General features: G+C 39.0%; 1 protein-coding gene across 1 annotated transcript; it reads left to right on the top strand.

Annotated features, from left to right (window-relative positions):
• The first annotated feature begins 1,668 nt into the window (after positions 1-1,668).
• On the top strand, positions 1,669-15,095 carry TRIM58 (tripartite motif containing 58). Its single transcript, XM_065873768.1, has 6 exons — positions 1,669-2,091; positions 5,192-5,287; positions 8,191-8,421; positions 10,309-10,331; positions 10,428-10,528; positions 14,506-15,095. The coding sequence occupies exons 1-6, from the start codon at positions 1,669-1,671 to the stop codon at positions 15,093-15,095; spliced, it is 1,464 nt and encodes a 487-aa protein (XP_065729840.1).
• The last annotated feature ends 7,463 nt before the right edge of the window (positions 15,096-22,558 follow it).

Raw genomic sequence — 22,558 nt, 5'->3', positions numbered from 1 at the left:
TCCTAATATTTTAAAGGAAGTTTGGTAGAGAAACTTGTCTAAAGCCCCTTATCTAGCAAGTGGCACAGTCTTTAGCCTGGGACCAGGGTCTGCTTTTCTATTGTTGAGACTTTTGCCCTTTTCCTTTCTTTTCTAAATTTACATCTTTGATGTTCTGCTCATAACTGTCTCTTCTTGTTCTCAAAGAATCTCTCTGTTTTAATTATCCACCTAACCTTTAGGTAGACAACTTCAAAACCCTTTAGGCCCTGCCCTCCACCAAAGCTCCAGGCCAAGACTTGGGCCTTAGAATAAGGACCCACAAACCACACAGGAGCTGCAAGGACATGAGTCCTCTGTCCCTGCCTCCCACTGGGACCTTATCCACTGCCACTCATCCTCCCCTCGAACACATACCAGCCTGCTTGGCTGCCTCATGTCCTGGGGCAAACCTGCTCCCTCCAGCAGCAGTTCATCTTGTGTACCCTGTGCCCTCTGACTGTTCTGCTTGATAGAGTCCCCTTCCTATGCTCAGCCTGTAGTCACCCTTCAGTTATTAACTCAGAGACTCCCAAGGGCCAAACTCCAACCCCACAGGCTAGTTCAAAGCCCTGTTATATTCTTGCAGCACTGGTGAGTGTCCTTTCTCCCAGGTATTAGTTTATACTTTTATGAGTTCTCCTGATGCATCTTCAGGTTCCCTTGAGAGCTGGGTCATTTGTCTTTTGCTTACCCTTGTGTCTGAGACTTGCAGTTTGTGCCGAGGAACACATATTGAAGGACTGAAGGATTTGCAACAGGCATGCCATGCGCATCTTTGCTTCAAACTCAGCAAAATGAAAATTACATTTTGTGCAGATGACAGACACTTTCCACATTTGTCTACTTTCTGGCTGACCTAATGACCTCACCCTATTCATCCCAAGTAGGGATCACATCCTTTCTGTCAAATCATCTCTCTTCTTCTATATCTTTCTCAGCCTTCGCCACCTCACAGGTGCCACGTATGCTTGAATTATTTCTTATAACCAGTGCCTTAACCTACGGCTTTGCCACCTCCAAGATATGCTTTGCAACAATCACAACATGTGTGCAGTCATTATAGGACTCACTGAACTGGGCCAGGTATTTATTTAAATGCTTTGCATTGTTGTTGGGCTATAGACCCATCATTATTATACACACATATTTTTTGGATCTCCCTATCAACCCACCTACCCAAATTTTTTATCATGGGCTAATTAACAGGAGGTAGAAAAAACAAAGTTTGGAGAAAAAAAAAACTTTAAGAACTCATTATGCCGTATAAGGATAAGAAGGTCATGGGGTAGTTAGAAAATAATGGAAGGAAGGAGCTAAGCAATTCTCCAAATTTCCTGACAGTGAAAACATGAGGATTCGGGTTCCAATAAGGTACACTATGAGGGATTCCGTTAGAAATGATCAGTTTCCTAGGAGGCTAGGGTAACTAGAATGTTGATTTTATCCTTGTGGTTGAGGGTGCCTGAGTTACAACTTTTCCCTGGGAGTAGCTCATTTGGACTCTGGCCAGCGGATAAAACCCATCTTGGGTCTGTTTCTCATGCTGTGGGGTTCCTCCCTTCTGTGCCAGACCACCAGGGGAGATAGCGCAGGCAGCTGGGGAAGGCGGCTCTGCTATCAGCAGGGCCGGGCGAGGCCCGGCCGGCCATGGCCTCGGGGGGGGCCGGGGAGCGGCTGTGCGAGGAGGCTAGGTGCCCAGTGTGCCTGGATTTCCTGCAGAAACCGGTCAGCGTGGACTGCGGCCACAGCTTCTGCCTCAGATGCATCTCCGAGTTCTGCGAGAAGTCCGACAGTGCACAGAGCGGCCTCTATGCCTGTCCGCAGTGCCGGGGTCCCTTCAGGCTGGAGAGCTTCCGCCCCAACAGGCAGCTGGCCAGCCTGGTGGACAGCGTGCGGCAGCTGGGTCTCAGCGCGGGGCCCTCGGGGGCGCGCCTGTGTGTGAGGCACGGCGAGGAGCTGAGCCGCTTCTGTGAGGAGGACCAGGAGGCTCTGTGCTGGGTCTGTGACACCACCCCAGAGCACAGGAGCCACCGCACAACACCGCTGCAGGAGGCCGCCAGGTGCTACCAGGTGAGAGGTGTTACCATGGCACGTGGAGGGCCACGATTCCTGGGTCTGGAAATGCTGATCTGTAACAGAGGAGCCGACTGTCAGAGGTGTGAAGAGTGCCTTGCTAGGGACAGAGCCAAATGCTACCACCTGATCTGAATGACCTGTGCCCTCCGCACCAACCACCCTCCTGGCTCACATTCACCTTGAGGTCTCCATGCCTTTGCTCCGTGCACACCCCCCCTTTAGGGACCCCTGTTCAGGAGCTCAGACATACTATTATTTTAGGTTGCCCTCCTCTCCCATGAAATTCTCCCTGGACATTTAATTTCATGCTGGTCTTAATTTTCCTGATGTTGATAATCTGGGTTCCACAGCTAGAGCTCTGGTGTAGAGGGCTGTGTTGTCCAATGGGCTCTTAGTTACAGGTGCACATAGTTACTGGAAACACTTCCGAATAACTATCATTTGTGTAATGTCTTGCTTTTGCATAGTGTTTATCTCTATGTTAATTAATATTGTCACCAAAACAACCTTCATTTAAAAAAAATTTTTATTTTATTTTGGAGTATGGTTGATTTACAATGTTGTGTTAGTTTCAGGTGTACAGCAAAGTGATTCAATTATATATATACATATCTCCCTTCTTTTTCGGATTCTTTTCCAATATAGGTTATTACAGAATATTGAGTAGAGTTCCCTGTGCTATGCAGTAGGTCCTTGTTGATTATCTATTTTATATGTAGTAGTGTGTATATGTTAATCCCAAACTCCTAATTTATCCCTCCCCTGCCCTTTTCCACTTTGGTAACCATAAATTTGTTTTTGAAGTCTGTGAGCCTATTTCTGTTTTGTAAATACGTTCATTTGTATCATTTTTTTAGATTCCACATATAAGTGGTATCATATGATATTTGTCTTTCTCTGTCTGACTTATTTCACTTAGTATGATAATCTCTAGGTCCATCCATGTTGCTGTAAATGGCATTGTTTCATTCTTTTTTATGGTTGAGTAATATCCCATTGTATATATGTACCACATCTTCTTTATCCGTCCATCTGTCAATGGACATTTAGGTTGTTTCCATGTCTTGGCTATTGTAAAAGTGCTGCAATGAACATTGGGGTGCATAAAGCAACCTTCACGTTTGAACATTTGCTAAGAATAGTTTCTGGATAGGCACAGGGCTCTGATCACCTTTAAAGCCTGCCAATGCATGTTACTCTGATGTAGAAATCCAGTAGCTAAGCACACAGGCCCTTCTCTAGTCAACACGTATTTGTGGACTTATGATGTGAGCATCCTCAATGAAAAGGTGACTCACATTGGAGTACCTGGCCCACAAAAGTGGCATCTGTGAAACCCTATGAAGAAGATTCTCCCTGCTGGTGCTCATCAAAAGTTTTTAGACATATCCTGAACACGTTTAAATTCTCAATATCTGGAATGGCTGCTAGCACAAAGGAGGTTAAAGTCATCTTTAATCTATCGACCTTTACCTGAAGTACTATCACGATGAAATAAAGTGCAAATATCAACTTTCTAAAATAATAATTTAATTAACAAATTATTATTAATAATTTATAATATTTTGTATATTTATATTATGTACTATAATTTATAATAACAAAATAATTAGTAATAATAATTATTACTAATTATTTTAACTTTGATTGTTCTAAATCAAGGTTTGTGATTTTTTTTCCCTCAACTTCCCTCTGGACCTACCAAGAAATAATCTTTCTTAGTATTTCTTCTTGATTTTGGTTGTCTTCTGCAAAATTCAGTTGCTAGCTACTTTCTAGCTAGACTTTTGAAATATATTCCTGCCTTTTTTTCTTTTAATCCATAAGGTACTATATATTGCATGGATAATGTCATATTTCTAAGGAAGTTTTCTCTATTTCAGTAGCTCTTCAACTAAATACCAAATAAATATCTTCTAAACTCCTTAGCCTATCAATCAAGACATTCTAAGGCCCTAAGTTTTCTTACTATAACTCTTGTCTAAACCAATCATTCGATCCAGCAAAACTAGCCTAATCACTGTTGTCCCCAAACATGCCACAGGTTTTCACCTCCTTGCTTTTGCTTACAATTTCTTTTGTCCACAAGTGTTGAAGTATTCTATTCCTTCCAAACACTAAAAAAATTGCTAGTTTCTTCATCCTTTTAAATGCCTCCATGGATTCTACTGCTATTTTATGTGCTCTACCTTAGAATATTATCTTTAAAAAAGAACAACCTTGATGTGTAGGACTTGTTCAGTGACTTTGGGAAGAATTTCATTTTTTGTTTGCTAGTTTTTGTTTTTGTTTTGTTTTTTCTGAGACTTATTGAATGACTTTGAGAAGAGTTTTAAAATGTGTGTATGTGTCTATCTTTGTGTGTGTTCTTTGTAAATAAAATACATGTGTTTACCTCTAGCAGGGGTCCTAGGGTTGAAAGAGATTTACTTTTCATTAAATTATTTTTCTACCCCTTGTAAGATTTATGACATTCTGTATTTCTTTTTCATTTAGTAAATATTAACTTACAAGTTTTCTTCTGCCAAATATAATAAATACACTTCTGATTATAAAGTAATAAATAACTGTAAGCAGTTGAAATATATAGATATAAGGAATAGCATCACTTTTCAACCAAGAATTAGTATATGAGATTTTGTTTATTGAATATATTTTCATTGGTCTCTGCCTAGTTTTTATATATTCATCATAAGCATTTTTATTTTTCAAACTTGGTGCAAAGTTGCATGAAGTATACTTATTTTAATTTTCTTTATACTTGTATTTCTTGTCATTAAATATTCTGCAACGCCTTATTTTAATTCCATCCTGTGAAAATAAAATTTTCTCACTCCCGTATTTTTAACACTTTGGTTAATTACAGTTTTACTATTTAAAATACAATGAACACACTTTTAGATACATCTTTGATTCCATCTGGCATCAACATTTAAAAACATATTTATGTTTAACAGTTATTAACGAGGTCGAACAGTTTTATATGTTTTCTGGGGCCTGTTTTAGCTGATCTTTGTATTTCCCCCCATACCCAGTCAATATTAAGTACTGAATGAGGGTATCTGTAACGGCTGCCGCATATCTTCCCAAACAGGTAAAGCTCCAGATGGCCCAGGAACATGTGAGGAAAGAGATGGAGGAAGCCTTGACTCAGGAGGCCAGTGTGGGAAGGAAAACTGTCATTTGGAAGGTGAGAGAATATTGGGGTTCAGGAGGCTAGCCTATTTGAAGGATCCAGATTTGGGTCACTAAATCATTCTTCCACCAGCACTCCAGCACTTTTGTTCCATCTACATAGGTACTCAAGAAAAAAAATCTCAGTTTCACCCTGGATCACCTCATCCCCTCAAATTATATTGTACAGTTGTGTTCTTTTTATCTCTGTTAATATGACCCCAATCCAAATTGTAAATAAACTTTACTGATTTTGATCTTACTCACTCACTTGATTTTACTCATCTTAACTCACAGCATCACCTAGAACAGAGTTTTGTACTGTCAGTACTAGTTTAAAAAATATATATTTGTTAGATGAATGAAATAGTAAATATTTCACATCACTTATATATATGAAATACAGGTTAATAGTCATCATCTTACATATAGAAAGACAGTCTGAATTTTCAGTCTTTTTCAGTCATCCATAAGTATTTTTTATCTTTATTATACCTCATCAGCTCTCTTTTTATTTATTTATTTATTTATTTATGGCTGTGTTGGGTCTTCGTTGCTGTGCATGGGCACAGCTCTAGTTGTGGCAAGTGGGGGCTACTCTTTGTTGCGGTGTGCGGGCTTCTCATTGCAGTGGCTTCTCGTTGCGGAGCATGGGCTCTAGGCATGCAGGCCTCAGTAGTCGTGGCACACGGGCTCAGTAGTTGTGGCTTGCGGGCTCTAGAGCACAGGCTCAGTAGTTGTGGCGCATGGGCTTAGTTGCTCCATGGCATGTGAAATCTTCCTGGACCAGGGCTCAAACCCATGTCTTCTGCATTGGCAGGTGGATTCTTAACCACTGCACCACCTGGGAAGCCCCTCATGAGCTCTTTTTTTCTCTTACCTATTTATACATGCACACACACAAACATACACAGAGTGATTCTGAACCTGGCGCAGTGCTGCCTTCCAAGAGATATTTTGTAATATGTGTAGATGTTTTTGGTTGTCACAACTGGGAGAGGGTGGGTGCTCTACTAGCAACTCATGTGTAGAGGCCAGAAATACTGCTAGACACCCTAATGCACAGGACAGTCACCTTTCCCCTAAAAAAATCACAGCAAAGAATCACCTGGTCTAATGTCAATAGGGTCAATATTGAGAAGCTGTATATGGAAATTACATAGGTGTTTTTATTTATATAATATGTATTATAATAGATATAGAATCTATTTTATAGAATATTTCTCTTCTCTGTCCTTCTCCAAGGAACCCTTTTATTTTTATAATTCTTTCTTCTTTTCTCAAAAATTTTGTCTTGTGCTCTGTTTTCTGACAATATTTTCATAAGGATTATTTTTGCTATATTTTTCTTCTGTGATAAGTCTTATCTTTTCCCATAGCTATGTATATTATATGTAAAGTTCATTGATAGTGATGTCTATTGATAATTTTTATTCTTTTTATGCTAACAATCCAAGTCAATTGTTTTTAATCCTGACCTGACCACAAATTTACAAAATCAGAAATTCCATATCTGAGATATGGGCTCCTTCATTTTTTGAACCCTCCGCTGATTATTCTAAAGTAGAGATGATTCTAAGATCCCTGTCCTAGGCCAAATAAACTAGCATGATTTTTACCTTTGAAAATGTATCTGTGTGAGCCAAAAGCAAAAAGCATGGGCTTAAATAAACTCTAAATTCTGTGAAAACCCTTAGCCTTTCTGTATCTGTAGATATAATTGTAGTACTCAGAAGGATGATATGAGAGAAGAGTGAATTGCAACTAAAACCCTCTGGACCATGTTATCTCTTATGACCCAAATATAATTCCACTGTTTTTCAATGACTGAGTTATTAGCACCACTCCTCAATAGCACAGCCTCCAACATGGAGAATGGGGGAGAAATTCAATGAGTTGTACCTTTCAGATCAGAATATGGAATTCACAGTTGGTTGACTTTAAAGAGGTCAGAATTATATGAATCTAGTTGTTTAGAAAGTGGCAGAAGGAGGTAGAAATGGGAAATTGGAGGAAAGAGTTGAATCTTACAAAATTTGAGGAAAATCGTTATTAGAATTCTTTTAAAGGCACTAGCTTGTGTTCTTAAATTGAACCAAAATGGTATAATGTTTAATAACGGACCAGAGAATTCAAAATGTGGAGAGACTATGGGAGGGCAATTTGCCTCTTATTCTTAGTTTAAAGCTACTTTTCCACACACCAATCTCCAGAGAATAAAATTTAGATATATTAATGCTGTATCGAAATGTGTTCCTTAGGTCTATTAAAAAATTATAGAGGTGAGATTTGGGTAGAAATCAAGATGAATTCCCTGAACCTTTGCAATAAGTGACCTGAGAATAACTTATTTCTTTCTTGGCTCTGCAGAGAATGTTAGCCTTACAGTTTCATGATTACCACATTATTGAGGAAGATTTTCTAATCTCTATAAACATTTTCTTATTCACATTTACAAATCCAGGTCTCTCTAATCTCTCTTCATAATTCAGTTATTTCCACACAGTTCTCATTCCAGTGACTAAGAGTAAATTTTCACTTCTATTGAGCAACTACTCTATGTTAGTCACTGTGCTCAACAGTTTGGGGATTCTAATTCCCAGACCCTTCTTTTCCCCCATTTTATATACGGTACTGAAACTTGAATACGGAAGTGCCTTGTCCTCAAGTCCATGGAAATGGGATCCCAAATCCAACAGTATTTCTCAAACTCTAAGTTTGAAAACTCTAGCAGGCCACTTCTCATGAGTAGTCTCTGGCTTCTGCATGTTGTTAGAATGCAGTGGGTCCGTTCATAGAGTTATGAAGATGAGATCACTCCAGACATTGCCGTCTCCAGCTTCGTCATCCCATCCGTGAAGGTGGAGGCCAAATGCTCTGCCCCATCTGCTGATCATTCGATGCACTGTGTCACTCCAGGAGAAAGTGGAAACGCAGAGGCAGCGCTTCAGGTTGGAGTTTGAAAAGTATCGAGGCTTACTAGCCCTGGAGGAGCAACTGCAGCTTAGAAGACTGGAGGAGGAGGAGCGAGCCACCCTGCAGAGACTGCGGGAGAGCAAGAACCGGCTGGTTCAGCAGAGCAGGGCCTTGAAGGATCTGGCAGAGGAGCTGGAGGAGAGGTGCCAGCGCCCAGCCCTGGGTCTGCTGGAGGTGGGGCTGGGTGCCTGGGAGGGGAGGGATGGGTAGACTTGAGAACAAGGGGACAAATAGCAGCTTTCACAGACAAACAGCTTAAGCATTTATGATCTTTAGGGAATGGGCACCCTAGAATTTACTTGGAAAACATCTTAATTCTGAATCCTAGCATCAGAATCTGAAGGGACCCTAGAGAATCATATAAAATAGTTCATACTAAAGACAAAACTTAAATATTTTTAAAACTAAAATCAATTTAATGATATACATATGATTAAACAGAAAAAGGACAATCTGTAACCTCAAAATCGGTCAGTGATGATATTGCTGTATTTCAGTGATGGCCAATCCCCAAAAGTCTTGTTAACCCATTTAAATGTCAATAGCCAAAAGTATGAGTAATATTTTAAATTGTCCACCTTGAAATTCGCACATTAATTTCTAAGACAAATGCTAATTTTCTAGCCCATATTGCATGACTATTCCAGGTGTGGTAGGGAGAGATTGCCTGGGCTCCATGCAGCTTGCCCACGCTATATTTGAGATTATAGAGCAAAGAGACAAATAACAGGGAAAAGGAAATATTTCCTTTTAATCCTCCTTGAAGGCATTGAATCCCAGGTGAACTGAGAAAGTCATCGTTGTTGCTGGATGCATGCTATCATGATAGAACTCACTGCAATAGAAATTTTCTGGGCACGCTTCATTGTATCTCATCCCCAGTGCCTCATTTAGGGATTTCTGAACTAAGTAATTCCTATCCTCATACAAGTACTGTGATAAATAGCACTGGTTACGGAGTGGGGGGGTCATTAAATGAATGCATTTACAAAACACTTTTTATTTAATTTGTCCCATTTTGTCTTCAATATATCTATATATCAGTAAAATTTGTGTTGTTGTTATTTGTATTGTTATTATTTTTATTAGTATTGCTATGCCCACTTCCTAGTGAGCAAACTGTCAGAAAGGGATACATTTTCTAAATTTCAGACAGTAAATAAACACAAGAACTCTGGCATTTTCAATAATATTCATTGTCTCATCTTACCATATCTCAAAACACAATGTATATAAAGTTATCGTTTATTAGCACTGAAGAAATGTTAAAATGTCTTATAAATCTTAGGGGGAATATATTCTCAAATAATTTAGTTTCATTTTTATACCCTCTTTTCCCTTTCTTTCTCAGTACCAGTAAGCTGTATTTCACCAGCAATGGCCAAAAACAAGGCCTGTCATTCTGATGAAAAGTAAAGCTAATCATTTCCCTTGTCTTTATGCCCTGTCAAAATTAATCTGACAGGTGGCTATTTTTTAGAGGGAGAGGGGAAATGCAATGCAGGTGATTTATTTAGTAATCTACTTTGAGATAAAATGTTGCTAGATATTAATGACTTCTATTTTTATCCACTTAGGTAATTTAGACATGATATGTTGGTTCAAAGAATGAGGAATTTAGGGTTTTCTTAAAAGGACATTGAGAGTAACATTTTATGTCTAACCTTTCACTGTTACTCAAATAAATTCTGAAGATACTTAGAATCTGTTTTTACCCTAATTGCATTCACAGAATGTAACTCTTTACTAAAATATTGAAATGTCAGAATTATCAATTCAGAAAATAGTTAAACCAATAGATATTATAGGAATTAACCTAAACTTTGTGTGGTCTGATTTTATTTTAATAGAGGCAAACTGATTATATTATTTTAAATTCATGAGAAAACTCAACAGCCTGTTTTTAGCTTTTATTAAGAGAGAGTCATGTTTCTTATAGTTTTACCTTAATAGTTAATGATTTCCAATAATTCCTAAAGAGATATTCATGGTCTGTCCCCAGTCTGTCAAAAGCAGTTCAGAGGTCTAACTCACACCTACTTGTTTCTCTTTCACTTTCAGGGTGCGGGAGGAGCCTTGAGCCGGTATGTTTACTTTCTGAATCAAAGAATGGGTTGGGAGAGGCTGGGGAGGTTGGTGGATAACCCTACTGAGAACTGTGGGTTCTGCGCTCTTCTCAGAAGTAAGAGTGTCACACGGCTGGATCTGGAGACCATCCCCATGGAGCTGAAGACAATGTGTCGCATCCCTGGGATGAGGGAAATGTTGAGAAAGTTCCAAGGTAGGCTGCATTTTAGAGCTCGAGGAACTATGACACCTGGAATTTGGCTCTTATTGCAATTTGTTACTGTACCAGTCAGGCTATAGTAACAAACAGAACCCAAAGTTTAGTGGCTAAAATCAGAAAGGTTTTATTTCGAGATCATGTTTTAGGTTGATTACTAGATTGTGGAGGCTTTAATTTCACATAATCTCACTCTGGGGACCCGTGCAGACAGAGCCCCACCTCCTTCCTGTTGCTGGTAGCCATGGAAAAGGGCAAGATTATGATGAATCATGCACTACTCCGAAGTGGCACACAGGGCTTTCCTGAAGATTTTATTGATAGAAGTGAGTCACATGTTTATGCCAAACTACAAGGGAGGAAGGGAGAGAGCACCGTGCTCAGAATAAAAAAAAAAGAATGTTGAGATACTTCTGAATAGTCTGAAAGAATATCAGAGTCACTGACACCCACATAAGCTACATTTGGTTAGAATGGTGGGCTTGAAAGTGATATTAGCTGTGATATAAGTAACATTAGTTCTAATCAATCTCCATTTCCTTGTTTATAAAATGCTAAAAAATTGTATTGTTTGGAGGACAAAATGAAACATTTGAAAACAGAAAATCATCAATATATGAAAGCATTGCAGTGTATCAAATAATATAAGGTTTGGATTATTTTATTATCTGGCAATTTGATGAATTTCTTAAATTAGATAGTTAATAAAGCCAAAAATATTCAGTCAGTTATGTTTAAGTACTCTCTGTAGGCTCTGTGGTGTTATAATTAGTTTGTTTGGTCCTATTATGTTGTTTTTTAAAACAGTAACCGTTCAATACTTTTAATTTCTTTTCTATATTCAATTTATACCAAGTAATGAAAACAGACAGTGGCTAAATAGTGGCTTTATTACTTACAGGGAAACCACTTTGTCCCATGATGAGAAAACCCATCTTATCAGTCCTGTTCAATGATTTAATCAATGTTCTGATGGGCAAAGTAATATGTACTAACTGCATGAAATGTTGCAAGTTACTACACTCTCATAATCAGTGTCTCCATATTCCCACTTATTTTTACTGAATTAACTAATCAATTCCACAAATATTGTGTACTTTATGACAGCAACTCTTCTAAACATTCGAATATAAAATTGAACAATAACGTCAACTTACAAATCTACAGCTTCATGTTGCATATATTTGCTTAAATTATGCAAAATACACAGAATGTTAGAAGATGATACAGAATATTGAAAAAAAGAATAAATTAAGGGTGGCTGGAAGTTCTGGGGTTAGGGCATCTAATTTGGAATTTGATCATTGAGGAAAGCATTCCAGGCATCAGAAATGAGTGCCAAGGCCTGAGATGGAAATATGGAAGATGCATTCCAGGAGCTATGAGGAGTTCTGTGAGGCTGTGGTGGAGTGAGTGAGGGGAGAGCTGGGGAGGCCAAGAGAAGTCCAAGTAGCACAGGACCCAACAGGCAGGCCACTGTGAGCAAAGCTTTACCTCCAAGTGAAATAGAACATCAGTTAAAAGCTGTAAATGGAGGAATAGGATGATTGGATTAATGTTTTGTGGCGATCACTCTGTGTGCTTTATTGAGAATAAATTACAGAGGGGAAAGTCTTGATGTGGGAAAGCCAGTTAGGATCCGTTGTAATAATCCAATCAGAGACGATTGTCCATTGGACAAGGGTAGTGGTACTGGAGGTACAGAGAAATGGACAGAATCTTGGTGTTTTGAAGGCAAAGCTGTCAAGATCTGCTGTTGGATTAGATATGAGGTGTCAGAGAAGGAGAAAAGTCGTGAATGATTCCAAGGTTTAAATCTCCAGAATTGGGTAATGAAATTGCTGTTTACATTGACAGGTAAAGCTGCAGGTGAGGCAGAAAAAGGGAAATGGGTTTTAGACACATCAATGCTGTGATGAATGTTAAATATCCAAATGTTGATGTCAGGTACACAGATGAATTTACAAATATGGAGTTCCAGGAGAAAAGTCTAGGCTAGATATATATATATATTTGGAATTAGTAAGCATATGAATGGAATTTAATGAATGCAATGTGCCTGCCAGCCCCAGAACACATCAGAAGTGATCTGAGAAAGAGGCAAGAGGTCCCAATCCTGAGACCATTGGCTTCTCGAATAGCAGTGATGGAGGAGAAGAGGAGAAAACAGCGAAGGAAACCAAGAAGGGGAGGCCAGTGGAGAGGGAGGGAAAGCATGATGACTGGTGTCTTTGGGAAAGAGAAGTGAAGTTTCCCAGGACAAAAGGATTCTCAACAGTGTTGAGTGCTACAGAAAAGTCATTTAAGGTGAACTTTAAGGACTGATCATTTATCAATGCATGGGGCACTGGGAAGAAGGAGTAGTTTGCTTAAGATATTATTCTATCTTGGTGAGCAACTGAGTTTAAGAAAGAAGAGGTAGGGAGAGGAACTGGAGATAGATGTATTAACAACTATTTCACAGATTTATTTTCTTATAAATGGAGCAAATAAGTGTGCTGGAGTGGGAATGATGCATGATGACATGACATCTGTTAAATAGGCCTAACACAATTCCACGGAGACCCCCTTTTCAATTCCCATTATTTATGACAGGAAAATCATATAATTTGGGAAAATCACATGATCTCTTGGACTCTGAGTCTCCTCATCTACAATATGAGGATGATAGTGGCACCCTTGAGGGTGGGGTTCCATGGGATAATATAGATGATGTACTACTTATGTGACCCATTCAGGTTGGAGTATCAATAAAAGATAGTTAGAAGTGGTTTAGAGACAAATAAGAATAACAGTCAGCATCTTAGTATTTGTTATTAGTATATTAAAAATTAAAATATGATTAATGAAATTTACTAATTTTGAATGTTTACCAAAAATAAAGGCACTGAATATTTTACATCCTCCCTTCTTCACTGAGGTCATTTCATTTGTAGAGGTATCTATTAATTATATGTACAAATAAAATTTCATATCAATCTCACTGGGACTTCACAGCATCAGTAGTAGTTTTCTATTGCTGCATAGCAAAGTACAACAAATTTAGCTACCCAAAACCACATCCATTTATTTCACAGTTCTTCAGATCAGATAACCACATGGGATCAGCTGGCATCTCTGCTTAAGATTCCATAAGATCAGAAATCAAGGTGTTGACCAGGCTGGGCTTCTCTAAAGGATCCAGGGAAGAGTCCACTTGCAAGCTTATTCAGTTTGTTGATGTAAAGCAGTTCCTTGCAGTTGTGGGACTGAGATTTCTATCTCCTTGCTGGTTATCAGTTGGGGGTCACTCACCCTTCTCCTCAGCTGTGGCCCACTCCATCTTCAAAGGCAGCAATGACACATCAAATCCAAATCTCTCTGATTTTCACTTCTGGTGGCAGCCTGATAGCCAAAGAAACCTCTCTGATTTTAAAAGGTGATTTTATTAGACCCACTCAGATAATCTCCCTCTTGTCACATAATATAACAGAATCATGAGAGTACCACCAGGGTCTGAAGGTCATGAGGCTCATCTTAGAATTCTTCCTATCATAGTAACATAGCTTTGAAAGTGGTGGATTTTATACCAATGAATTTTTCCTATAGGCTTTGAGGAGAAAAAAAATCCCAAGGGAGCTGTAAATTTTATTTTAAATGCAGATCTTCCAAAGAGCACCAAAGATCTTCCAAAGTACTCTGGATAGAGATAAAAGGAATCTAAATGGTCATGCACATGGTTTGTCTTATCATCAATGGTGATGTTTGAACTGGGGCAGTAATGAGTCCTGGATTATGCAGACATAGCAGTGGAATACACTCAAAAGCAATGAAGCATATACTCATCGACCTGCAAGGTGAAATACATATTTTGTTATCTCCAGGAGTTATTAGAGGGAGAGAGGAATGGCGTGACAGTTCTCAATATCATGGCTTCCTAGGTTTTCACCAGTCTTTTCTGTTCTTTTACATGTTCCACAAAATTCTTTCTGCAGTTGACATAAAACTGGATCCCGCCACAGCACATCCCAGCCTCCTCTTGACTGCTGACCTGCGCAGTGTGCAGGATGGAGAACTATGGAGGGATGTCCCCAACAACCCTGAGCGATTTGACACATGGCCTTGTATCCTGGGTTTGCAGAACTTCTCATCAGGGAGGCATTACTGGGAAGTCATGGTGGGAGAAAGAGCAGAATGGGGGTTAGGTGTCTGTCAAGACACAGTGTCAAGAAAGGGGGAAACCACACCATCTCCTGAGAACGGGGTCTGGGCCATGTGGCTACTGAAAGGGAGTGAGTACATGGTCCTTGCCTCTCCATCAGTTCCTCTCCTTCACCTGGAACGGCCCCGCTGCATTGGGATTTTCTTGGACTATGAAGCAGGTGAAATCTCCTTTTACAACCTCACACATGGGTCTCATATTTACACGTTCAATCACCTTTTCTCTGGTTTTCTTCGACCTTATTTTTTCATTTGTGACACGACTCCTCTTATCTTACCACCTACGACAGAAGTGGAGTTAGAAAATTGGGCATCCAGGGGTCATTTTCACCCTGCTTCTAACATTAGAGACGATCCTTCCTAAAATTCTGTTGCTAAGATACACCCCAAGCCTAGTAAAGTTTCCTGGAGTAGAATGGAGGGTATACATATGTGAAGGCTCAACAGATGTCCCCATTTAGGTCAGCACTTCATTCCTTGTCACTATGGACATTTTCCCATAGGGGCAAAAGAGAAAATATAAAAATATTTGTGTTTGGACAAGGATTGTATAGAATAGTAATTTTAGAAATGGAGCAGGCTTACCACTCTTTTCCCAAATGGCTCTACATACTTTCTTGATGTGTTTTCCTCAAATGAATGGACCTCATATTAAACAAAGATATCTATACATTTATTTTAATGTCTCATTCCTTTTAATATCTCTTCATTCCAATCTTCCATATATTAAGAATTAGAAATGGCAATTCTTAAATTGGTTCAGAACAGTCCAATATTGTTCTAGCATCAGCTCTGTAATTCTTTTTCCTCCTCATTTTCCTTCTCTTATTTTCTCCTCTTTCTCTGTCTCTGTGCCTCTGCATCTTTCTGTCTCTGTCTCTCTCACTTTTGCTCTTTATTGCTTCTTTCTTCTTTTCTTGCTTTATACCTCTTATTGTTTAACCTTCCATTTCCTTCTATTAATATATTAATCTATTAATATATTCAGAACCATCCCTTTATATATTCATGATTCCTATGACTATTCAATTACCCTTTAAATCCTCTTCACTCAGGGGTCAATTTTTGAGAATGATGAAATTCATTCCTCTGATTCTAATATCACTGAGCCTCATGCCTTATCCCTTACAACTTTCTCCTTTATCTTTGGATACATTTTTTTTAATTGAAGCATAGTTGATTTACAGTATTGTGTTAGTTTCAGGTGTACAGCATCGATACATTTTTTAGAGTAGAAATTTCTCAGAATTCTGATTCAACTAGTTCTTTGACCTAGTCATTACCTAGTTGTAAGACTTCAAACAAGCAACCTCTCTCAGTCTCAGCTACTTAGTATGTTTCCTGTACATGGAACAATGATATTGACCTCCCAATGTTTGGGGAAATAAGTAAGGTTGTGATTTATATGATTGGTTTAAATTCAACTTTACTACTTAAATACAATGTAAAAATGACCAGAATGATGAAATGATAATAATATTTGACTTATTTTAAAAGTATGTTCTGTACATTTCCAACAAACTTCTTAAAAATTATTGAAAGCTAACTCTGCTACCATCTTTCTCTATATCTATGTCTAATAAATAATTGCTAACCAAATGCTAAAATGCTAAATAATTATTAATTAATAGAAAATTTAGATAACCTAATCCTGATAATAATCCACCAAGACTTTAATCCTCTACTTTAACTCTACCTTGACTTTTAAGGAGCTTTTCTTATCTATAGAGATTTCTTTGACTAAAATCTTTCACATATTTTGCAATAACATTACTAATATAGTTTTCTTTCTATATTAGTATATTTCTTTTCAGACTTTTTACATTTGGAGGAACATTATGGAGTATAATAATTTTAGAAATAGCAAAATTTTATCAAACTGTATTTCCAGATGGCTCTACATATTTTATTGAAGGGGCCTTGTATTAAACAAAGATTTCTGTATATTCATATTTGATACATGTATGTTTGATCATGAACAAACAAGTCCCCTCTTTGTCTCTTTTGGAAACAGAGGTAATAATAATGTACCCTTACATCCCTCTTGTTGATATTTTATATACCATGAATTCTCTAGGCCTTTTCTGTTCATGAACTAAGTAGAAACTGGCTCATGCAGTGGGTCTCAGTTCATGCTTCCCCATGATCAGGGCTTAAATGAGGCATGGCAACTTATTGTAACACTTGAGTGTCCATGTCACTATAGGGCCAGCAATTATGAGAGGAGTCATGACAGAGAACATACACTCAGAGCAGTAGAGCCCCTTCCCCATAGGGATCAAGAGGGACAGGGTCACTGGTCTAAGATCATGTCACCCCAGGGGCTCCCATTCACCAGGACAAGGAAGCCTCATGGCCTCAGGCCTGCTACCCTCTTCAAGGGGTGAAAAGGGAATCCCACGAATGGCTCCTCCCTACCAAGAAAGCTAACATCCTAGTCTCCACTGTCACCCTTTAATCCTATTATCCCAATGTGCATCTTATCATGAGGTATGTTAGTTACTAAACCAACTTAAATCTTTCTTCATCCCTTGCATTCCAAGTTTCACAAAGCTTTGTGCATCTCCTATTATTGTCCCTACTCCTTCCCTTCCCAATTCCATACACACACACACACACACACACACATATACACTCACACACACACACTCACTCATACACAATACACAGAATCTTTTCCAGTGGATAAAGACTCCATTTTTTCAGTTACTCAGGCCAACAATCTGGCTAACTCCTTTCTTGATTTTACTTTCTCATATCTAGTCCATCAGTAAGCCCTGTTGGCTCTACCTTCAGCATATATCTAGAGTTCAGCCAGAGCTAACCTAACCACTCTGCTGCTAAAACCATCGTCTTAACATCCAGCCTCTCCCTCTGGGTAATTACATTAGTTTCCTAACAATAATCCTGGCTTTACCTCGGCCACTTCTGTGTCCTTTCTCAATGCGGCAGCCAGACTGATCCTTTTAGCACCCAAGATTGTAGTACCATTGCAGCTACCTTCCATCCAACTTATAGTTATAGCCAAAATCTTTACAACAAAGCCTCAGACCCTAGAAGATCTGAGCACAAGTTCCTACTCTGATTCTAACTCCCTCCCCTTACTTCCCCTTTTATTATTCTCCATCTATTCTGGCCTCCTGGCTGGGTTTACACCACCAGGCACTTCCTACTATTGGGCCTTTCTCCCAGCTGTGCCTTCTACCTGCAGTTTCCTTTTCCCAGATGCTTCTTTAATTCATTCCCTTTCTTTCTTTAAGGCTGCTCAAATCCAGCTTCTCAGAACTATACAACCTGACCTACCCCAGAACCCACCCAGAGCTTACCCTCCCACTCCCCTTCACTGGGCCCAATGGAGGCTCTTTTCTTCAATATAGTACTTATCAGCTTCTAATATATTTTATTGTTATCCTATTTATTGGGTTTATTTTTATTTATTTATTTTTGCTTTTGCCTTTTCTGGATAGAATGTAAGCATCCTGAGGGAGGATCATTGTCTATTGATAATGATATATCTGACATATCTCAAGCACCTCAAGTACTGGTTTGTATGTGGTTATCACTCAATGCATACTTGTTGAATAAATAAATGATTAACTTTTTGTGGACAGAATTCTGGGTCTGAAAATATTTTGTGAAATGTAATATAGTGGTATTATTATTAATTTATAACTAGACTACCACTGACATAAAGCTTAATGTCAAGTTCTAAATGAGTAAAAGCAATGCTTAAGTGTAGAGGAAATTTGAATAGAAGGCTAAATTTGAATAGAGGAAATTTGAATAGAGGTAATGATTCTCATGACATGATGAATTGCTGTGCCCAGGAATGGTTCCACTGAGAGGTAGCTTTGATTCCCTATGACAATACGACACCTTTGACTCATGCATTGCCTTGTGTGCACTCCATATGCAAATTCTTATACTCACTAAGAATGTGGGGAACGTTATATAAAATTACATGGAATAAAAATTTTATAGAAATTGACTCTTTCATGCTTTATGAACCCCTCTTCATCTTAACTGCAAGGTACAGCTACCTCTTCTCCCTATAGGATGTCTTTGGTCTGCTCTCCCCAGCATCGCTCCCCTTCTTCCAGGCATCCCTCTGTTACAGCTGGACTTTTTTCTAGCACAAATCATTATAAAGAACGACTAAAAAAAAAAAAAAAAAAAAGAACGACTAAAATCATAAAGAATGATTAAAAAGTTGTTCTCAAACATTAGTTTTTCTGAAGCTGTAACTCTCCAGAGCTATGTTTATAGTTTACCAAAAGACTGGCTGATTTATTCAAATAACTAATTTGATCATTTTCCCCACCACCCAATCATGTGACTGATTTGTCAAGTGAATCAACTAACTAAACTAGCTATCCTAGCATGTTGGAAAGGCCCTGAAGGAAGGGGACTAGGAGGAGGGTGATATGTGGGGCTGGCTGGGAACCGGAAGTAAAATAGCTTCATCAGCAGGCAGAAGGAACTGAGCTAATTTACAGTGGTGATTTGACACTTATTGCCCCAAAAGGGCAGAGAAATTGGGAACACTGGGATTTATTAAATCTGTCTGCTCTCCGAGAACCGACCCCTCCATGCATGTTTTCTGTGTGCTTCTGGGGTCTTCTGTGGATTTACTCTTTTATTATAACAGGGAAGGATGGAGGCGGTTGGCATATAAACACATATATGTATATATGTCTGTATAAAAAACATATTCCACAAATCTACAAGTTCTAAACATTTACCTATATGGTAAATTTTTACTCCTTTACTCCTTGACTCTGTAACTGTGTGTATTCCAAAGAACCCAATAATTATTTTGATAAATCTCTTAGCCAATTGATTCAAGCTAGCATGTTTTTCTCTGATATTGCATGGCTGATTTCAGGGACTCAATTTGTATTCATTTATCTGTTATTATTCGTTTTCTGTTTCAGCCTTGGCATGCCTCTGTAAGAGCATTAAAAACACAGTCATATATACACAGTCTAATAAATTAGGAGTTCATGATACTTGCTCAATTTCCCTCTAGTTAGGTTTTGAAACTAAAGTATAAATCCTAACTAACTAACTAAATAAAGCAAAATTGTTCTCCCTGTCATTTTCTTAAATTAGTAATAAACTTTGAATTGATCAATGCACCTAAACAATTTTTCAACTATCTAGGACAATGGGTTCTTTCTTTTTAATACATAAAAGTCTTAATAAAACAATGTCTGAATACTTCTGCCCCATTTTCAGTAGGTCTAAGGGGAAAAAAAGTGATTCTTTCCAAGTGGGATGGGACTGATTATACCTCAGTTGTTTTTTAGTTACATAATAATTCTTGGGAAAAGAGTAAGGAAGCAAATAATCCATCAGTATTTATGTTTATAGAACAAAAATCGATTGAGTCCCTGATTTTACTTACATGAAGTAATAAATTCTTTCCATATCAAGGGACAAATTTTCATGGGTCTCATTTTCTGTCTGGACCCTAGGGGAGATTATAGAATTTGTTGTGATGTATACGTACAGCACACCTCAGTGTATGTACTAATGACCCCTGTGGGTTTAGAAGTTTCACCAGAGCTTGGGGCTGTTGAGAAACCCAAACCACCATCAGGGTCCCTTCTCAGGCTTTCCTCAGGAGAGCTGCATTTTACTGTCATTGCCATATGCTCCTCTGCACAAATATCACGGCCCCTCTCATTTATAGAGGAATGGGTCAAGACCAGGAGAAATGCCTTCATTTCCTCCCACATCTGGAATTGCACCTGGCTGGACCACCTGTGTGCACACAGGAGGGAAGAAGAGATCACACAATCCCGTGGAAATCCTCCCATTAGATCCACACATTTTGGCTTCTGATTTTTAATGATACCTGGTGGCATACAAGTAAAAACGGTGAGTAGATTTCTGGATTTAGGAGCTGTGATATTGTGACTTGTAAGAAATATATGTTTGGTCATTCAGATGACCAAACATATATTTCTCACATATGTTGGTCTTCATCCACAGTTCCTGGCTCACAGCTCCCAAACCCTTGGAATTTCCTAAGTGTTGAGAGTGATAAAGATGTCTCTTGTTATATTAACGAGGTGAGTTTGGAAAGCACCTAAGGATGGGGACTGTTGCCAATGGACAACCATGTGATTAGAGGGCTGGAATTTTCAGTCTCACCTCTAGACCTCTGGGGAGGAGAGAGGGGATAGAGGTTGAATCAATAGCCAATAGACAATGATGTAATCAATCAATCATATCTATGAATGAAGCCTCCATAAAACCCCAAAAGGACAGGGTTGGGAGAGCTTCCGGGTCAGTGAACACATAGAGGTACAAGGAGAATGCCCTTCCAAGATGCTTGCCCTATGCACCTCTTTCATCTGGCTGTTCCTGAGTTATATCCTTTTAAAATATACTGGTGGTCTAGTAAGTAAAATGTTTTTCCGTGTTCTATGAGTCACTCTAACAAATTAACCTGACGAGGGGATCATGGGAACTTCTGATTTATAGCCAGTTGCTCAGAAGCACAGGTAACAACCTGGACTTGTGGCTGGAATCTGAAGTCCAAGGAGGGGATTGATGGAACCTCCAGTCTGTAGCCAATTGGTCAGAAGCACAGGTAACAGCTTGGGTTTGCAACTGGCTTCTGAAGTGGTTAGGGGGTTGAGGAAATCTTATAGGACTGAACACTTAACCTGTGGAATCTGATACTTTCCCTGGGTAGTTAGTGTCAGAATTGAGTTGTACTCTTAGACACACTGCTGCTGTCCAAGGTTTGTTGGTGTGGGGACCCTCCCCATCCACCATGTTGGAAACTGGGTCTCAGAACCTCCATAAAAGGAGCTCTACTCATAAGTCTGCACTTCTTTGTGGTTTTGTTAAGTTTAAAAAACATAGGAAATGCATCAGAGAAATAAAAAAATAGAAAATGAGAAACATCCTCCTTGCTCTTGGAAAGTTTATGGATTATGACTGATATACCAAGACACAAATCTATAGACACATACATAAAACTCATATCACAAGAAAGCAATCACAAGAAAGAATCACAAGGAAGCAATAAATTTACCAAAGCAAAATAATTTCTTTGATTTGTTGTTTGAGTGTGGGCATTTCTGAGGTGGAATGGTGCATTTGGGGACAACAGTGCTCACACTCTGACCAGCATCTACAGGGAAAATAAAGTTTACCTTTTGGTACACTGTTAGCACACACTTTCCTAAATACACAGATTAAATGTTTTACAAATCAATAGCCTTAATGCAGGTGATCTGCTCTGCTGTCTCCAACTCATGCAAAATCATATCTGAAAAGCTGTGAGTTGTCAGTCATTGGATTCATTTCCTGACCTTTCCATGAGTCATTGCCCATGTGTGGGGGGAGAGCTCAGATCTCTCCAGTTTAGCACTTGTTACCACCTTTCAGTTTTTCTAACTTTGAGCAATGAAGAGAAGGTGTTTCCCCAAGGCTGAGAAGACTTGTACTACCACATTAAGCAATTAATTGTTCACTCTTTATTAAAAAAGATTTATTTATTTAATTAATTTATTTTTGGCTGTGTTGTGTCTTAGTTGCGGCATGTGGGATCTTCGTTGAGGCATGCAGGATCTTTCGTTGGGGCGTGCGGGCTTTTTACTGTGGTGCATGGGTTTCTCTTTAGTTGCAGTGTGCAGGCTTCTCTCTAGTTGTGGCACGCAGGCTCCAGGGCGCGTGGGCTCTGCAGTTGTGCCGCACAGGCTCCAGAGCGCATGGGCTCTGTAGTTTACGGCATGCGGGCTCTAGTTGAGGTGCACGAGCTCAGTAGTTGTGGTGTGCAGACCTAGCTGCCCTGTGGCATGTGGGATC

Source organism: Phocoena phocoena, chromosome 3, assembly GCF_963924675.1.
Source record: "Phocoena phocoena chromosome 3, mPhoPho1.1, whole genome shotgun sequence".
NCBI lineage: Eukaryota > Metazoa > Chordata > Mammalia > Artiodactyla > Phocoenidae > Phocoena > Phocoena phocoena.
The sequence above is the reverse complement of the archived record's forward strand: the minus strand, read 5'-3'. Positions and strand labels throughout refer to the sequence as shown.

Coding starts and splice junctions, on each gene's coding strand:
- TRIM58 (XM_065873768.1), top strand. CDS start 1,669: ATGGCCTCGGGGGGGGCCGGGGAGCGGCTGTGCGAGGAGGCTAGGTGC. Junction 2,092..5,191: donor AGGCCGCCAGGTGCTACCAG/GTGAGAGGTGTT, acceptor CTTCCCAAACAG/GTAAAGCTCCAGATGGCCCA. Junction 10,332..10,427: donor GCGGGAGGAGCCTTGAGCCG/GTATGTTTACTT, acceptor CGCTCTTCTCAG/AAGTAAGAGTGTCACACGGC.